Source organism: Sinocyclocheilus rhinocerous, unplaced genomic scaffold (genome assembly GCF_001515625.1).
Source record: "Sinocyclocheilus rhinocerous isolate Xijiao unplaced genomic scaffold, SAMN03320098_v1.1 scaffold323, whole genome shotgun sequence".
Lineage (NCBI taxonomy): Eukaryota > Metazoa > Chordata > Actinopteri > Cypriniformes > Cyprinidae > Sinocyclocheilus > Sinocyclocheilus rhinocerous.
The window spans coordinates 466,158-482,561 of NW_015643640.1; the positions used below are offsets into that span (position 1 = coordinate 466,158).

General features: G+C 37.1%; 1 protein-coding gene across 1 annotated transcript in view; it reads right to left on the bottom strand.

The window, feature by feature from the left end:
* The window catches only part of LOC107757615 (lipopolysaccharide-responsive and beige-like anchor protein), a 244,625-nt gene that overhangs the window by 20,600 nt on the left and 207,621 nt on the right, over positions 1-16,404 (bottom strand). Inside the window, exon 47 of the mRNA XM_016575147.1 lies at positions 9,847-10,014. Coding sequence (XP_016430633.1) covers positions 9,847-10,014 — 168 coding nt within the window. The remainder of the gene's footprint in view (positions 1-9,846; positions 10,015-16,404) is intronic.

Below are 16,404 nucleotides of genomic sequence, written 5' to 3' on the forward strand. Positions count from 1 at the left end.
GATTATAATGTGCACTCTAGTTTTATGTCAATTTTGCCAGAATAAGTTGTTGTTTTGAACACTATTTGCTGTGGATAATGACATTAAGTGGATAATGACGTTCAAGACCAGTTTGTGTCACTAAAGGCCGGGACACACCAAACCGCCTTCAAAGAACTAGATTTCTCGCATCGGCTGCGTCTGGACCAAAAAGCTGTGCTTGAACACATCAGCACAGACTACAGCGACTGCACCATGTGCGTTCTGCGCCTGCGTAAGAGGAATTAACTGTCTATATCAGCAGATATCAATAGTCGGTAACACTTTATTTTAAGGACCTATTAACTAGCTGCTTATTAGCATGCATATTACTAACATATTGGCTGTTTATTAATACTTATAAAGCACATATTAATGTCTTATTCTGCATGACCATATTTTAGATCCCTTAATCTGACCCCATACCTAAATTTAACAACTACCTTACTAAGCAGCAAATTAGAAGTTTATTGAGGGAAAACTCTTAATTAATAGTGAATATGTGTATATTTTGAAGTGTTATCCAATAGTCTATATTCGTCATTCAAAAGGAGAAACCGAAACAAGGATATACGAGATACACGCAAATCTACAAAACATAAACAAAGCAGCGCTCGCTTACCGTTTTGAATATCAGTTATGTTGAGAACTTTCTTCACTTTAAGCGGCCTGTGTTGCTATGAAAATACTGGTGTATTGGAATAAGATTAGAACAGCCTCCTGACTGTGCCGTCTTGACTTACTTTTGACATACTCGTTTTCATCACTTTCACTTTAATTCTCCTGCACTAACTCGTTTAATTCTCCTGCACTGACTCGAGTCGAAGCTGTTTTTTACGACCCAGAAACGCTTTTTCTGTGGTGGAAACGCATGGGATGCTTTCTGATTTGACACTGGGTCCTGCTTATAGAGCAAATGAGGAGAAAAGAGATCGTATGCAAAAATGTAGTAATAGAAAGAAAAAAAAAATCCTGCAGGGTTTCCTGCATTTGTACCCAACTTGTTATCTAATTATGAAACCTGATTCAAATAAAGATTATTATCATATGACAATACACTGGCACGACATGCAATAGACTTGATCTTAACAGTTTTGCAGACATGTTGATAAATTTGTGAATGTTTGCATTTTAAAGATGATAATTGGACAGTGAGTGTCTTGTGTGTGTGTGTGTGTGAGAGAGAGTAAGTGAGTGTGTGTGAGTGTGTGTGTGTGAGAGAGAGAGTGTGTGTGTGTGTGTGTGTGTTCGATCAGCAGCTGGCAGGGTGTCTGTCCAAAACTTCTGATTTGAGACTCCACAGCCTGAGGAGGACAGAGAGTCAGGGTTATGTAGGTTTGGTGGCACTAATGAAGAGATACAGGACTATAAACGTCACCTTCAGACAGTGGCTAACTTGCCCTGGACAATATCAGCTCATACAGACTCAAAGTAATGTGTGTGTGTGTGGAAAAAAAATGAAAAAAGAAAGTGGTGGGAATAATGATCATAATAATGGGAAAAGGCTATCTAGCAGCTGGATTTATGTGCACTTCTGTGTGCAAGAGTGTGTTAAAGCAGAGAAAAGTGTGTGTGTGCACTAGAGAGAGGATCTTGACCATAAAAAGAGTCTATCTATCCATCTATCCATCCATCCACCCATCCATCCATCCATCCATCTATATCTGATGATGCTACAAATCCTTGATTCTAAGTGCATTAAAAACACTGTATTCGTGAAAGCATCGGGAAGTCAGGAGGCTTTCCATGTCCCTCTCATTGTATTTCTTCACTCTTCCACCTCTCTCTTTTTCCACTCTGCTCAGACTGCACTTCTTTCCATCAATTCTTTCCGTCTGTTTCTAACTGATATTCTGCTCTTCATCTCTCTTTCTTCGTCCCGCTCTCCTGCTTTGATCTGGTTCGGCCCACTCTGCTGGTAACAATAGACTGCAGCACACAAACTCTTCTTTATATAGTGTAAATCCACTAGTGATCTCATTAGAGGCATTGATGGAACACAGATGACAGGACTACTGTGTCTGGAAATACCATTCTAAAGAAGCGGGGTTCAGAAGAGGCCACGCAAGGGAAGACACCTCGTTTCAATTATATGATTGGTTGATTTCTGCTCAAAAGCAATGGAATTTGACACTCTGTGTGGCATCAGGTCTTCATTTCTTGACCAAGTCTTTGGTGTTTGGCAAAACCGCATTACGTCAGCTATTCAGTATGAGATCTTTCAGTCTTTTTCAGTCAGATCGTTATTTATGTAAGGCATTTACTTCAATAATGTAGTTTCATAGACCTCAGTAAGAGTAGATGGCATATGTAATTTGGGGAACAAAAACAAGTATGTGTGGGATAAAGGTACAGTCCTTTCTTACTGTTGTGCACAAAGCAGTCAATTGTTCAGGCAATGAACATAAATACAGTGGGGTCCAAAAGTCTACACGAGAGATCATCAGGGATCAGGAAAAAAAAAACAAATAAGAAGAAAAACATTTATTAATGTTAAAAACTAACAAAAGTAAAAACAAAACAAACAAAAAAAAATTAATAAAAATAAAAATAAAAATAACAATTAAAATAAAATAAATAAAATTAAAATATAAAATACTGGTCATCCATCCAGGGTGATTATCTGTCTTCGGCCACAATATACTTACATCCACTGAATCACATAAGATGCTTTCTGGAATATTGTGAAATTGTGCTGGATAACATGTATTATCAGGTTTTGCTCAAAATTGTAGAGCTCATAGAGCTTGAGTGCTGCTCAAAAGCAAAAGGTGGACATAAATAATGAGACATCCTGAATAAAATAAAATAAAATAAAATAAAATAAAATAAAATATAAAATACTGGTCATCCATCCAGGGTGATTATCTGTCTTCGGCCACAATATACTTACATCCACTGAATCACATAAGATGCTTTCTGGAATATTGTGAAATTGTGCTGGATAACATGTATTATCAGGTTTTGCTCAAAATTGTAGAGCTCATAGAGCTTGAGTGCTGCTCAAAAGCAAAAGGTGGACATAAATAATGAGACATCCTGAAACTTATAATTCTTCAGTTCTTTTTATTTATTAACTTTTTTATTATATATCTCACTCATGGTCTTAAAACTGTCAGACTCCACTATATATCTTTTCAAAACAAAAGTCCCTCCTGTAAATGCATCTTTGAAATTGTACAGACCTTAAGACAGTACAACATTTTAAACAGTCTGTACTTCTGTCTCTCACAGCCATTTAAATGTGCACATCTTACAAGCTAAATGCGAAAATACAACTTTACATAAGAATAAAGAATTTTCTACATTTTTATCCACTCCATTCAATCCCAAACACTGTTTCACAAACATGCACAGAGATCTCAAACAGGTCACTAATGTGATTCAGCAATGTGGCATAGAAGCTGGCACCGCAAACAGGATGAAGGTCGAGCGTGTCACATTGGGACGGTTTGTTTAAGTTAATATGTGGATGCATCTTGCCCAGGCACCTGACCCATCTTCATTAAATCCTCTCCTGACATTTACTACCATAGTAGAACGAGGCAGTTCTCAGGTCAGAGCGCCCAGCCAATGAGGAGAGAAGGTTATACAGGCACTAGCCATGCTAGAGGGGCCAATCTCTTTAGGAGCACTAGTGCGTATCTGATGAGGTCTCTTTACATTCTACACATTTAAATGATGGAAATACCCCGTATGCATGCACACACACGTATACACACACAGTCATGCTCCATGAGTCACCTGATTTACTCTAACCCTTGACAAGGCAATTTAGCTGTACAACAAGCTGTGACCAAATTTTCTTATTTTGCATAATGAGGTGCCAATGAATACTTAAAAGAGGTTTTGGGGGAAGGGTTTCTCTTTAAACGTAAGCCTTTTAAAGGTCAGATTAGTATCGGACTGGAGTAAAAGTGGGCTTGATTGGAGGAAAAGGACTGTGTATGTGTGTACGCGTTTATTTCATGTGCAAAGGGAACCCTTTGTGCCTGTCATGTTCTTTTTTTTGTGGTGGCAGGGCAAAGACAGGAAGTAATCATCGTCTGAGTAAACATGGCCCAGTCTCCTGAGTGACCCTAATCTGCCATGAGACATTCCACTCGCCCCGTACTCTACACACATAGAGACGCAAAAAACCCAAACTCAGCTGCTCAGACTGACAAATTCCAGTCCTGCCCAAACCAGACCTGATATACAAGATGCAAAACTAAAACTAGAACCAGAACCCAGCAGTTGGTTTCCCCACAACCCCATCTGAGAAGATCCAGAGCTGGTGCCAAACCTGCTGTTTCCAGTCAAACTTACACGCATGCTGTTCTAAGAGCCACGCTAAACTACACCCTCTGCGTTTATTTTTCTAATTTAGCTCTACAAACCTGGCCATGACGTGCAGTCAGGCTCCAAAACTGACTTTTTGCCACACCTGACAATAGTGACTGAAATGAGAAAATGTAACGGCCATAAATTTTTTTTTGTGGCCATATACTCATTATGGCAATGCAATTATTTAGATTTTTTTTTTTTTTAGCATAATAGTGTTGCACTGCAAATTGGCTATGTTCAGAATTCACGTGAAAGTGAACCAAATCTGATTCTTTTGCTCATATGTAACTCAAATCTGTTTTTTCATAACCGTGTAAACACCATATAACCACATGGAATCTGATCTTTTCAATTCTGATTTGGGCCACTTCCATTTGTAGCCCTAAATCAGATACAGGTCTGACTTGTTGCAATGTGACCTCAGTCTGAACAGTCATATCAGAACTCATGACTTTTACATCACTCCATATCAACATTAGTCATAATTCTGTACTGACTTCAAAAATTGTGCATACTGGCAAAGCAAAACTTGAGGGGTCGTATTGAAAATAATCTAACATTTTGCTCTCTTTCTCGTCATCACTGTTCTCCTAATTGCCTACTCACAAATTCGGTGACCTCTGTACATGAGATAACTCATGTAATTTCATTTAATTACTGACTGACTTCCATAGAACACAAACGGTGAATATTTCACTTTTAATTCATTATACGCTGGAAATCTTGTAAATATGAGTACATGTGAGATGTCCAATTTGTAACCAAACTGTTCTTTTGAATGAGATCTCAATGAATTTAAGCGGATCATTCAAGAACTGAACTGTTTGATTTCTCGAGCAACTTGACAAGGTAATAATGGGATGCAATAATCTGGATGCAATGGTTAAAAGCCAACTGGAGGAGATTTTCATGGAATAATGATTTAAATTTCACCATCTTCATCACACACAGCTGTCATCTAGCTTCAAAAAACTTGGAATAGCACACGCATTATAATACCTGTACCTTTTTTGGCAAATATTCTAAAGCATGAAAGTTCCAGTCTGCTTTCATTGTAATTACTTGAATTTTTTTTTCTCTTTTGCATTCCGTCGAAGAAAGAAAGTCATATCGTTTTGGAATTACATGTAAAGAGTAAATGCATAATTTAAAAAATAAATAAATAAAATAGGAAATGAGAAAAAAAAAAGGAAAAACAGCGTGACAGACCTAAAATATTGCACAAAAAGTGTATGCATACTCAACATTAGTGCTGTTCTGATTCATTCATTCTCTCTCTCTCTCTCTCTCTCACTCTTTTCTCTTATGCCTTAGATCCTGTTAAACGTTTTTTTCTCAAGCATGTTTATTACAGTTTGATTGCAGACACGGCCATGTGGATTTATCGATCTCCTAATGGCCTGTGAATGGTGGAGTGGCAGTCAGGCGTGAGGAATCCCATTTAACCTCTGCTTATTAAACCGGAAGTGTGCAGGGTAATGGGTTGAACTGGAGAGATGACTGGAGCAGATAGGCAATGAATCTGCATCAGATAGAAGGATGAAGAAATAGATAAAAGAAAGGAAGCATGCAGTGAAGGAAGGAAAGAGCTATAAAGGGACAGCAAGAACACCTAGATGGGAATAAGGTGAGCTGAGTCATTAATCAGCCTCAGTCACTGAGCATGAAGGGCAGGAAGACTGGAAGCACTCCGACACCAGCGACGGCCCCAGTGCACACATTCACAGCCACACAAACGCTTCACTGTGTGTCCCCTGCAGCAGACATGCTATACACATGCCGAGGCGTGGATATATGCATACAGTTGAACCCGAGGTACAGTTAGCTTGTTAACTACTACCTGAAGCTTCCAACTGCTGCCCTGGGATAAATCTGTAAGCTGTATCTGCTGGTCTAGGATCAGCTTCTCCAAACAAAAGTTAAATCTTATCTGAAATGGACCTTTTTCACATTTCCGGGTTTCTCAGCAGCAGAAGTCGTCATAGTTGGGTAAACTTCCATAGCAGTGAATGGGAGACTACCACAAATATATTTTGCATTCCCATTTCCTCAAATAGCAAAAGAAAAACTCCATGATAGTGTTTTCATGACTTTCAAAAAAAGAAAAAACAAATAGAGAGAGATTGATAACGGCAGTCAGTAGAGAGAACGATGTCAAATTTACTATCACTCCCACAGACGCTGTATTAGAAACACCCTTTCATTAGCGTTAACTAGTTTTTTTTTGTAATTTGATGCAAAGGTAATATAATACAAAGGATAGTGTTATAAATGTACATGCATTTAAAAAAAAAATGAAAACACAAAAAACTTCATCACAGTCTTGTGAAAAGAGTCCATGGTTGTACATTCTTGTTTATTTATTTATTTTACAGTGCAATTTATTGAATATGATTCAAAATATAATTATGGTAGCATGTTTAAAACACACAAACATACTCACACACACACACACACGCACACACACACACACACACACACGCCTACTCTTAAGTTGATTAAAAATAACAAAAATATAGTGTGGAGTGTAGTTTTGAATAGGTTGCTAGACTTAAATGTGAACTTCACAAACTTCACAGTTTAACCCTGCAGTCGGTTCACCTTCCACCTAATTTGATGAATTAAATTGGGGCTGTGAGGGCTGAAAGGCCAGTGCATTGAATGATTTACTGTTGTGAACCTGGGCGTTGATTTAAAAACATCCACTGGAAATTAGTGCAAAAACATTTCACTGCCTGAACGATGGACACCGAAGCACACAGCAGTACAACAACAGCAGCACTTCCACCTCTTACATCAATGTTTTCATTTGTGTCCTATGAAATACACCATCTACTCTGACTAAAGTCTCTATATATCAAGGGTTTGATGCAATCTGGCTCAGAGTCCTGTCAGGCTCACATCCAGGACAATAATGCAAGGAACAACCAAATAACAGTGTCTTCAAATAATGGATTACAGACCACCATGCCAGGGTCAGCAACACCAACATCCAGCTCGTCTGAGATGATGTAAAGCAGATAGTCTTGAATGGTAAATGTTCTTTATGCCAGCACTGGATGCTACTGTATGTGTACTGTCCTCTACAGTCTGAACAGGGCTTCTTTTATCACGTTCAATTCAGACTGAAGCAAAAAATAACACTTTTTTGCTGTGGCGCTGTAGATTCAAAAGCAGTACAGGAAATATGCCAAATATTTATTACAGTATTCTGGTGAGAGAATGTAGATGTTCAACAACTGTTATCCATCAGGAAAGTCATAGTATATTTTTTTATAAACGGAACCAGTTCTGAATAAGAATAAGAGCAGGTTCTCTGGAAAGGCAGTCCTTGGACCTGTTTGAAGGACATCTGTAGCTGTCAGTGGGGAGGTTAGTGAGCTAACTCTGTCTGAACTGGTTTGTGCTTCTGTGTGGCAGTTCCCAGAGAGAAAGAGATGAATAATAAATAAGCTTGGGATAGAGAGAGAGAGAGAGAGAGAGAGAGAGAAGGAAACACCGAAAGAGAGATTCCTACCGAGTCTGTATACGTCTTCAGGGCTCACAGTAACAGCTAAACAAATGTTTTGTAAGTGTCTGCTGAAGCTCAAACCTGTTTACAATGGCTCTGTTCCAAAACCTCTATGCTTACTCACAACATAGGCAGCTGTCTTCTAAGGCAGCATCTTAACTGGTATCTTATATCAGGGTTCCTACACATTTTCCATTTCAAAATTCCATACTTTTCCAGGCTCAAATTTCCAAACCTCTCAGTAGGGCTGTCAAATTTTTTTTCCGAATTTCGAATATTCGTCGAATAAAAATAAAAAAATCCACATTCGAATGCAAAAACGTTGCATTCGAATTGAAGGTCTGCGTCAGCCGTCAGGCAGCCTTAGTTATCAGTGGCGCACGAGATGCGATGACGATGTATGTGTCATTGATTGCATTTGAATGCTTTTGTTAGCCTATCCAGTTGAACCCACTAGATGCGGTGCTGCTACATTGTTCATTCATATATTGCGGAAAACGAGAGCATCAGTGTGGAGAAGATGTTGTTTACGTCAAAACTGAAACCAAGCCGTTCACACAGAACGCATATTTATCACATTTTCTAGAGGGACATCTATCAGCGTTGCACTCGCGTCTCGCACAAGAGAGCGGCATGTTTAGAAAGCCATGTAAAATTAATGCAAGTTCAACTTTTAAAAAACATGTCTAAAGACGTTATGGCGGTTTTTCCCCATCCCACTGTATCTCATGTTTTTAAATGAAGAAAGTAGCCTACTCTTTGTGATTGGTTTTCGGTCCTTTGTATTAAACTATACATACATGCATGGTGCTGTTTTTTTTCTAATTGTTTAAGCAACTTTATTAATTATATATGGTTTAGAAACATTATTTTAAACATTATGCACTATTCCCAAAGATAGTCGTGTTATTTTATTACGCTTTGAAGAAACGTGCATAATATTTTGCTCGATGCGCCCTCTTGTGGCCTCAGGAGAGAAGCCAAAAGCTTTCCCCCCCCCTAACTGAAATTATGCCTCTTAAATTCTATATGGTTTATAAACATTATTTTAAACATTATGCACTTTTTAAAAAATATAGTCGTGTTATTTTATTACGCTTTGAAGAAACGTGCAAAATATTTTGCTCGATGCGCCCTCTTGTGGCCTCAGGAGAGAAGCCAAAAGCTTTTTTCCCCCTAACTGAAATTATACCTTTTAAATTTGAATATAATTCGAATTTTGATAATTTTTAAGCAGAAAATTCGAATTTAGTTTTTCAGTCATTTTGACAGCCCTACCTCTCAGTAGATTTAGTTATAATTGACTTGGGGTCATGGATTCCCTGCGTTTGCGGCCAGCAATGTAAAATGTAAAATTCGAATAGTGTTTTTATTTTTCAAATAATAATTACAGAGCGAATATTCGACTATTTGGGAATCAAATGTAAATACCATTGCATAGTCTTCACTGTATAAATTAAATATAGATTAATTCTTGTTAAAACTACAAGGTAATTCAGTAAAGAGCAGTGAGTGATTTTCTCCCATTTAATTTCTTGTATTAACATTATGGACACTGACAGCAGCTAGTTAATTAGGCACGGTCACTTTAAGAGACAATACATCCAATATAATGGTACACATTCGAATTCTCTCAACTGTTTACTTTCACTTAAGACATAACCGACAATTATTTCGAGGATACTCGCAAAGACATGATTTAAGTGAAGCATCATGAAAGCATGATTTCTGAAGCATCATGTGACACTGAAGACTGGAGTAATGATGCTGAAAATTCAGCTTTGATCACAGGAATAAATTACAGTTTAACAGATATCCACACAGAAAAAAGCTATTTTAATTTGTAAAAATATTTCACATTTTTTACTGTATTTTTAATCAAATAAATCCAGCTTTGGTGAGCAGTAGAGACTTCTAAAACATTGAAAACATCGTAATTATTCCAAACGTTTGACCGGTAGCGTCTGTGTAAGAGAACGAAACACACTCACCTCTCTGAGCATGGGGTCAGATATGGAGCTGAGGTTGACTGCTCCTTCATAAGTCAGGTAGTAGAAGACATTGAGAGCTCTGACGGCCTCAGGTCCCTGCTGCTTGTATCCGAATATCAGATCGATCCACTGATGCAGCTGACAGGACACAAACTCACTCTCCAGAGCCTATGAAACACACAAGATAAAACGTATGTGATTCAGACTCAGTGACACAACAAGACCAAGAAAACACACCACTCCCAAAAAAAGCTGTATCCAGATGTGGCTAAACAAGCTCAATTGAAGGTAGTTAGTCAATAAGACACAGCGAAATACCATGTGAATTCACCCCAGATCGTGATAGATTTGTTATTTTTTCACATGCCCAACAACTCATGGAGTGCTCCTCAGAGAACGTAACCAAGTAGCATGGGTAACGGGATCTGTCAAAATGTGCTTTCAACAGTCACAAATGACATAATACACACAAATGACAAGCATATGCTTCTAGGACAGAACCGCTGGAGCAACGCAGATCGTCTTACACGAGCAGGACGAGATATCTTTGCTCCTTTGTTTAGTCTCATCTCTACATGCTGCGGGGCGTCAGAGTGTTGTTGTTTTCGGAGCTATAATTGTTCTTCGACTGTCATAATAACATTGAAACGCAAGCTGTTTCTCTCTTCATTAGCCGCCAAAGGAGGGCCTCCGTTTATGACTGCTCATAAAAAACAGCAATTGTGTTAATTTGCTCAAGTGTGGGCACAAAGGCCTCTAAACGAGCCCAAATGAGTATGAGAAGAGCCTTGATTGTCATTGCTGCCTTGTGTCACATTAATTTCGAGACAAACATTAGGCCCTGCACTTAAACGGCAATTTATATCATTTAAATGCTTATCGGAAGGGTCTTAGCATCACTCATTTAAATGTGAGTTCGCTGACAGCTAATTCCGCTTAATTTGCACTCCAAGCTCTCTTAATTAGAACTTTAAATCAGAAAACGCCGTGAAATGTGGCATTTGCACACAGGTTTGACAACAAACTAGTTCGGTTTTGGTGCAGTGATAACTTTATGAGTGATATTACGAGAGTAACAGATGCTGGCAAAAATTTCAGAGATAAAACCCAAGCGTTGCATGGTTACATATTAATAAAATATCTCTTGAAATTGATTGTTCTGTCTTTACACAGTGTACACACTGTGGAAATTCACACAACGGTGAGAAATAATTGCTTAGTTTATAATAAGCATGATACTCACTACTGCTTACAAAAATGAAAAAGCAATCAAACTAAATATCTTGTTTAAATACCATTTATTAAAATATTTAAAAAGCATGTAATATATTTATTCAAAACATTTCATAAAGGGTTGAATGTTTTTCTTTCATTGTTTTATTAGCAACACGCAGCATTTATTACAAGCACTTGCATAAAACATGCAGATTTATACCACTTAATTTATTTGTCTACAACAATTTTATTAAAAAGAACCTGTTCCTCCGAGTTTATTATGTGGATGGATTGACCCCGTATTGTTCCATGACTTGTCTGTTTCCAAACTTAATGCAGAGGCTGATGGGCATTTAATGTGGGCCACCAACTCTCCAGAGGACTGCCTTTATGTTAATCAAGGAGCTGTGAAATCAGGAATGAGATGGGAACCCTGCTCAGGGAGGCCTGACCTCATCAGAGATGCAGAGAGCGTTTGGTAGGGTGTCACTCTGAACCCATGCTCTTCCATCAAAAGACGAGGGGGAGATGTGTACCTACAACATTAGATCCCTGTTTAAATATGACTACAGCATATATCCTAACCCAGAGGGCATGTGTATACATACAAAGAAACGAAAGTGCTTTCACAGTAAAATGTCAGGTTAAGATGTTTGATATGACAGACTTACATCTGTCTACATCTTTAAAGACTATCGCTCATAAATGAGACGTCTCTTACAGAAAACAAAACAAAACAGATTATTTAAAAAAACTGATTGACCAGTTTCCAAAACAAACACACACAACACACACACAAATAATAATAAAAAAAAATTAACTTGCATCTGTCTACATCTTTAAAGACTATCGCTCATGAATGTGACGTCTCTTACAAAAAACAAAACACTAAATAAAACAAAACAAAAAACAAAAACAATGTTTTTTAAAAAACTGATTGACCAGTTTACAAAATAAAAGCACACAAACAAACATTTTTTTAAACTTACTAATCTGTCTACATCTCTCATAAATGTGATGTCTCTTACAGAAAACAAAACAAAACAGAAAAAAACAAGCAAAAATAAATAAATAAATAAAAGTAAAAAATAAAAAAATTTACTTGTATCTGTCTACATCTTTAAAGACTATCGCTCATAAATGTGACGTCTCTTACAAAAAACAAACAAAACAAAACAAACAAACAAAAAACATTTTTTTCAACTGATTGACCAGTTTACAAAACAAAACCAAAACATTTTAAAGATTTCTTGAGGGTAGGGAAAAAGAAAATCTATAAAAGCATGAAAATTCTGTCATTATTTACTAATTCGGATGTCGTTCCAAATATGTATGTATCTTTTTGTAGAATACACAAGTAGAAATATTTTGTATTCAGTACTTGCCATATAATGACAAAGAAAAACAAGCAGCATCATAAAACTCAAAAAATTATATTTGGAGGATATGAATATAATCAGTGGATGACAATTTTTTACTATTGATCATAAAATGCTATTTTATGCCTCCTGATTATTTGGAATATAGTAATGCATAAGCCTTTTATTGTATTTTTATGGTCATTTTATATTGGCTTGGGATCTTGACAGTCATGGTCACTATGAATTACTGCTGTGTGATTCTTTGAAAATATTTCTACATTTGTGTTCCACAGAAAAATATCAGCATATGGGTCTGGAATGACATGAGAGTGCGCAAATAATAAAAATCATCATTTTTTGGGTGAACTATTCCTTTAAATTCATGTATATGTACAAAAGAGGCCCAGGAGTGTGTAAGATGCAGCTCATTAAGAGAGTGTTATTGATGTGCCAATTAGTAGAGGCAGTATGTCCCATAAAATCCACAGGGAATCATCAGCATTATGGAAATATGTGTGTGTGTGTATGTTTGTGTGTGTGTGTGTGTAAGAGCGGTGCTGGCGATCGTGGCATGAGGTTTCACAGCTGCTGGATCAAAAAATGTATTTCATTTTATTTCAGCACTGCTTTTGTACAATAGAAAAAAAAAACTATAAATGCAACAAAGAATAACACTGAGCATGGCTGAAAAAAAAATGCATCTGGGAAATAAATAAGGGGAATATTCTAAATTGCATGAAAACAAATGACACCGGAAGCCAGCAGTATTTGGCGAAACTGAATAATTGTCAATGTGACGAGCATACTTGAGTAATGGTAGCATCCAGCAATAGCTGCCAGACGTTTAAAATTCTGGGTCTGATCTGTTCTGCTCTCTAGAGGAACCAAATTACAGCCAAGACTCAAGTGGGGGAGTATCTGAAAATTATGGAAAATTATGAAAACCTACTTAATACTTCAGTTTAATGCGCAAACTGACAAGCTCATCGAGACATAAAGCAGCATCGAAGGCTTTGTTATAACAGAGATCTTTTAATTTTTTCTTATTTTCATTCCCATCACTAGAGTACCGTAAGACGCTAATGATGCTTTCAAACATGTCTTTTTACGAGATGGATCGCTCCGAGCTCTTTATGACTTTCATTGACCATTTCCCTGTCTTTAGCAGCCCTTTAAAAGCATTTTAAGGATTTAGAGGTAACCTGTTGGTGACCATGTTAAAATGTCACATAACAAATCAATCGGGCTGTTTTGCATGAGAATACAGGGCTGTCGAGGGTGAAGGAGTGAGACGGTGAGCACATGAGCGGATGGGTTTATTCGATCGGCAGCTGGATTGTACAGTATTGATTAGGAGAGCTCGTGGTGGCAATAATCACGCACGTGGACTGTGTGATGAGAGCCAATAAAAAATGAACCCATTCAGGGCTAAGACACAGCATGTGAATTCACACAGGACTGCTACTACCTGTGGTTATTCCTTCAGGCCATTTTACAGAAGGTAAAAGACACTGTAATCTTCACCAGCAATGGAACGTGCAGTCTAGGAAAATAACTGACTTGGACACCATGCTTCAAGATCAAAATCCCAGAAAAGCTCAGGTAATTACTACTTTACCCCAACCTCACCTCACCATATAAAACTAATTCTGTCTGAATAGGCCTAAAGCAGAGCCTGTAATTTGAGGTAGCAGAACAAGACCCTTCATCCCAGAATGCATCTGGCTGAGGTGCAGTTGAGAAAGAATTATTGGGATAGCTGTTCGGAGTGGCAGGGCCTCTCAAATGACTGTGATTCAGTCTGGATAGAGTGTGAGATGAGCGTGTGTGTGTGTGTGTGTGTGTGTGTGTGTGTGAGAGAGAGGAATGATTAGAATAGATGGCTGTGCTGATTAACTTCTACCCTGAGCTCTTTAAGTCTGTAGAGAGCGACTGATCAGGTAATAATGTGGTAATGTACATATAACATCGGGAGAGGTAGGAGTATATTTAAGTCCTTCTGTTTATTCCAACAATGGTAACTCTTTACAACAAGGTTCAATTTGCATTAGTTAATGCTTTGTGTTTTATAAACTAACAATGAACGGCATGTTTGCAGCATTTATTCATTAATGTAATGTATATTTATAATATACTTTTGTTTATTCATGTTCTTTCATAATACATAAACTAATGTCAATTTATTTCTTGACATGTTAAAAATGTATTAGCTTACTGTATGTAGAAATTTACACTAGCCTAAATTAATAAATCCAGTAAAAGCATTGTTCATCGTTAGTTCATGATATCTAATGGATTAACTAATCTTAACAAATTGAACCCAAACAATTAGTGGAACACTGAGGTCTTCTAGTAGGTTTAAAAATTTTTTAGCAAGCTGTACAGTAATTGTGCAATAAACAAACAAATAAATAAATAAAATTGAAATAAAAAAGTTGTAACTGTGCAAAAAATTAAAAATAAAATAGAATAGAATAAAAAATATAAATAAAATGAAATAAATCAATCTATCTATCTCAGAGGAACACAATTAGTGGAACACTGAGGTCTTCAAGCAGGTTCGAAAAAAGTTCAGTTGTAACTGTACAATAACAAAAAGAAAGAAACAAACAAAGAAACTATGAAAATCAGTAAACACTGAGGTCTTTAATCAGGTTAGAAAAAAGTTGTAACTGTGCAAATAAATAATAATAATAATAATAGAAGAAAAGAAAAGAAAACAACAATAAATAAAAAACAAACAAACATATAATTTTATATCAGATTGGAAAATGCACTTTTCATGGACAAAATATTTAATGTCTCATGAATACCTATGATCTCAATAATTCAAGACCATACCTAGATTCTGTTTGTGATCAAAGTGCAGCTCAAATAATTAACCATTTAGGTACCACTTCTGCTTATGAAAATGAACTTTCTTTTAAATGTTAAACTACAGTCTTTGACTACACATCGGTCATCAATGAGCACATATACATGGGAAAAAAACCCTGAGTAAAGCACCAGGTAGCTGTACAGTGTAATGACCTTTCCTGTTTCCATCATGATGCATCATAACCCTAGAAAAGCCCAGGCCAATATCATTCATGAGTATATCATCCTCTGGGGTACATGTAAGGTGACCCTGAGAATCCCCAGAAGTTTAGCAGGACAGACTCATATGAAGCAGCAGTAAATTAAGATGCTCTGCTGTTGGTGTGAATGTTGATATCTGGGGACAGTGATTTCCATGATGGATGTCCTAAACTTGTTGTCCTTGTCGAGGTTGGTTTGAAATGCAGACGGGGTGAGAGCGATCGTGTGTGTGTGTGTGTGTGTGTGTGTGTGAGAGAGAGGCCAATGAGTTGCACCCATGCTGAAAATTAATTTCTCCATTTATTCACAGGGGATGCTTGAGTCAACTGTGAAGGAGAAAGACGCATGGCTTCAAGGCTAAGACGCATTTCTTCCCATCCCACAACAAACAAGCGTGTCAGCTGCAGTGGATCACAGTATTTCACAGGCTCCGCTCCACTCCCTACATTACATCAGGAATCGTCATAAAACCGCTCATGACAACACAAGCGGATACGGTGCAGACGCACGCACTCCATTTCACTATCAGAAGCTGAAATGGGAAAAGAAACACACATAGTGTGAAGAGGAGGGCAGATTCTACAAAATATCTCTTCATGTCATTTATGTGAAACTGATTAGTAAGAAAGTATCATTTAGATAACACTTTGATTCAAAGCGACTTAACAGTAAACAAACATTTATGCTTTATTGGAATCATAAAATCAAAGTCTGTCATATGGGAGTGATCTTGGACAAGAGCCCTTGGTCCTTATAAGTGGACCATTGCTTTTTAGTATTTTTTTTATTAGTATTTATATTTAGTATATTATAGTATTTTTATACCATTATAGTTTTTATTAATATTCTGAATTAGCTTTTATCTTTTTTTTATATATATATATATATATATATTTATTTATTG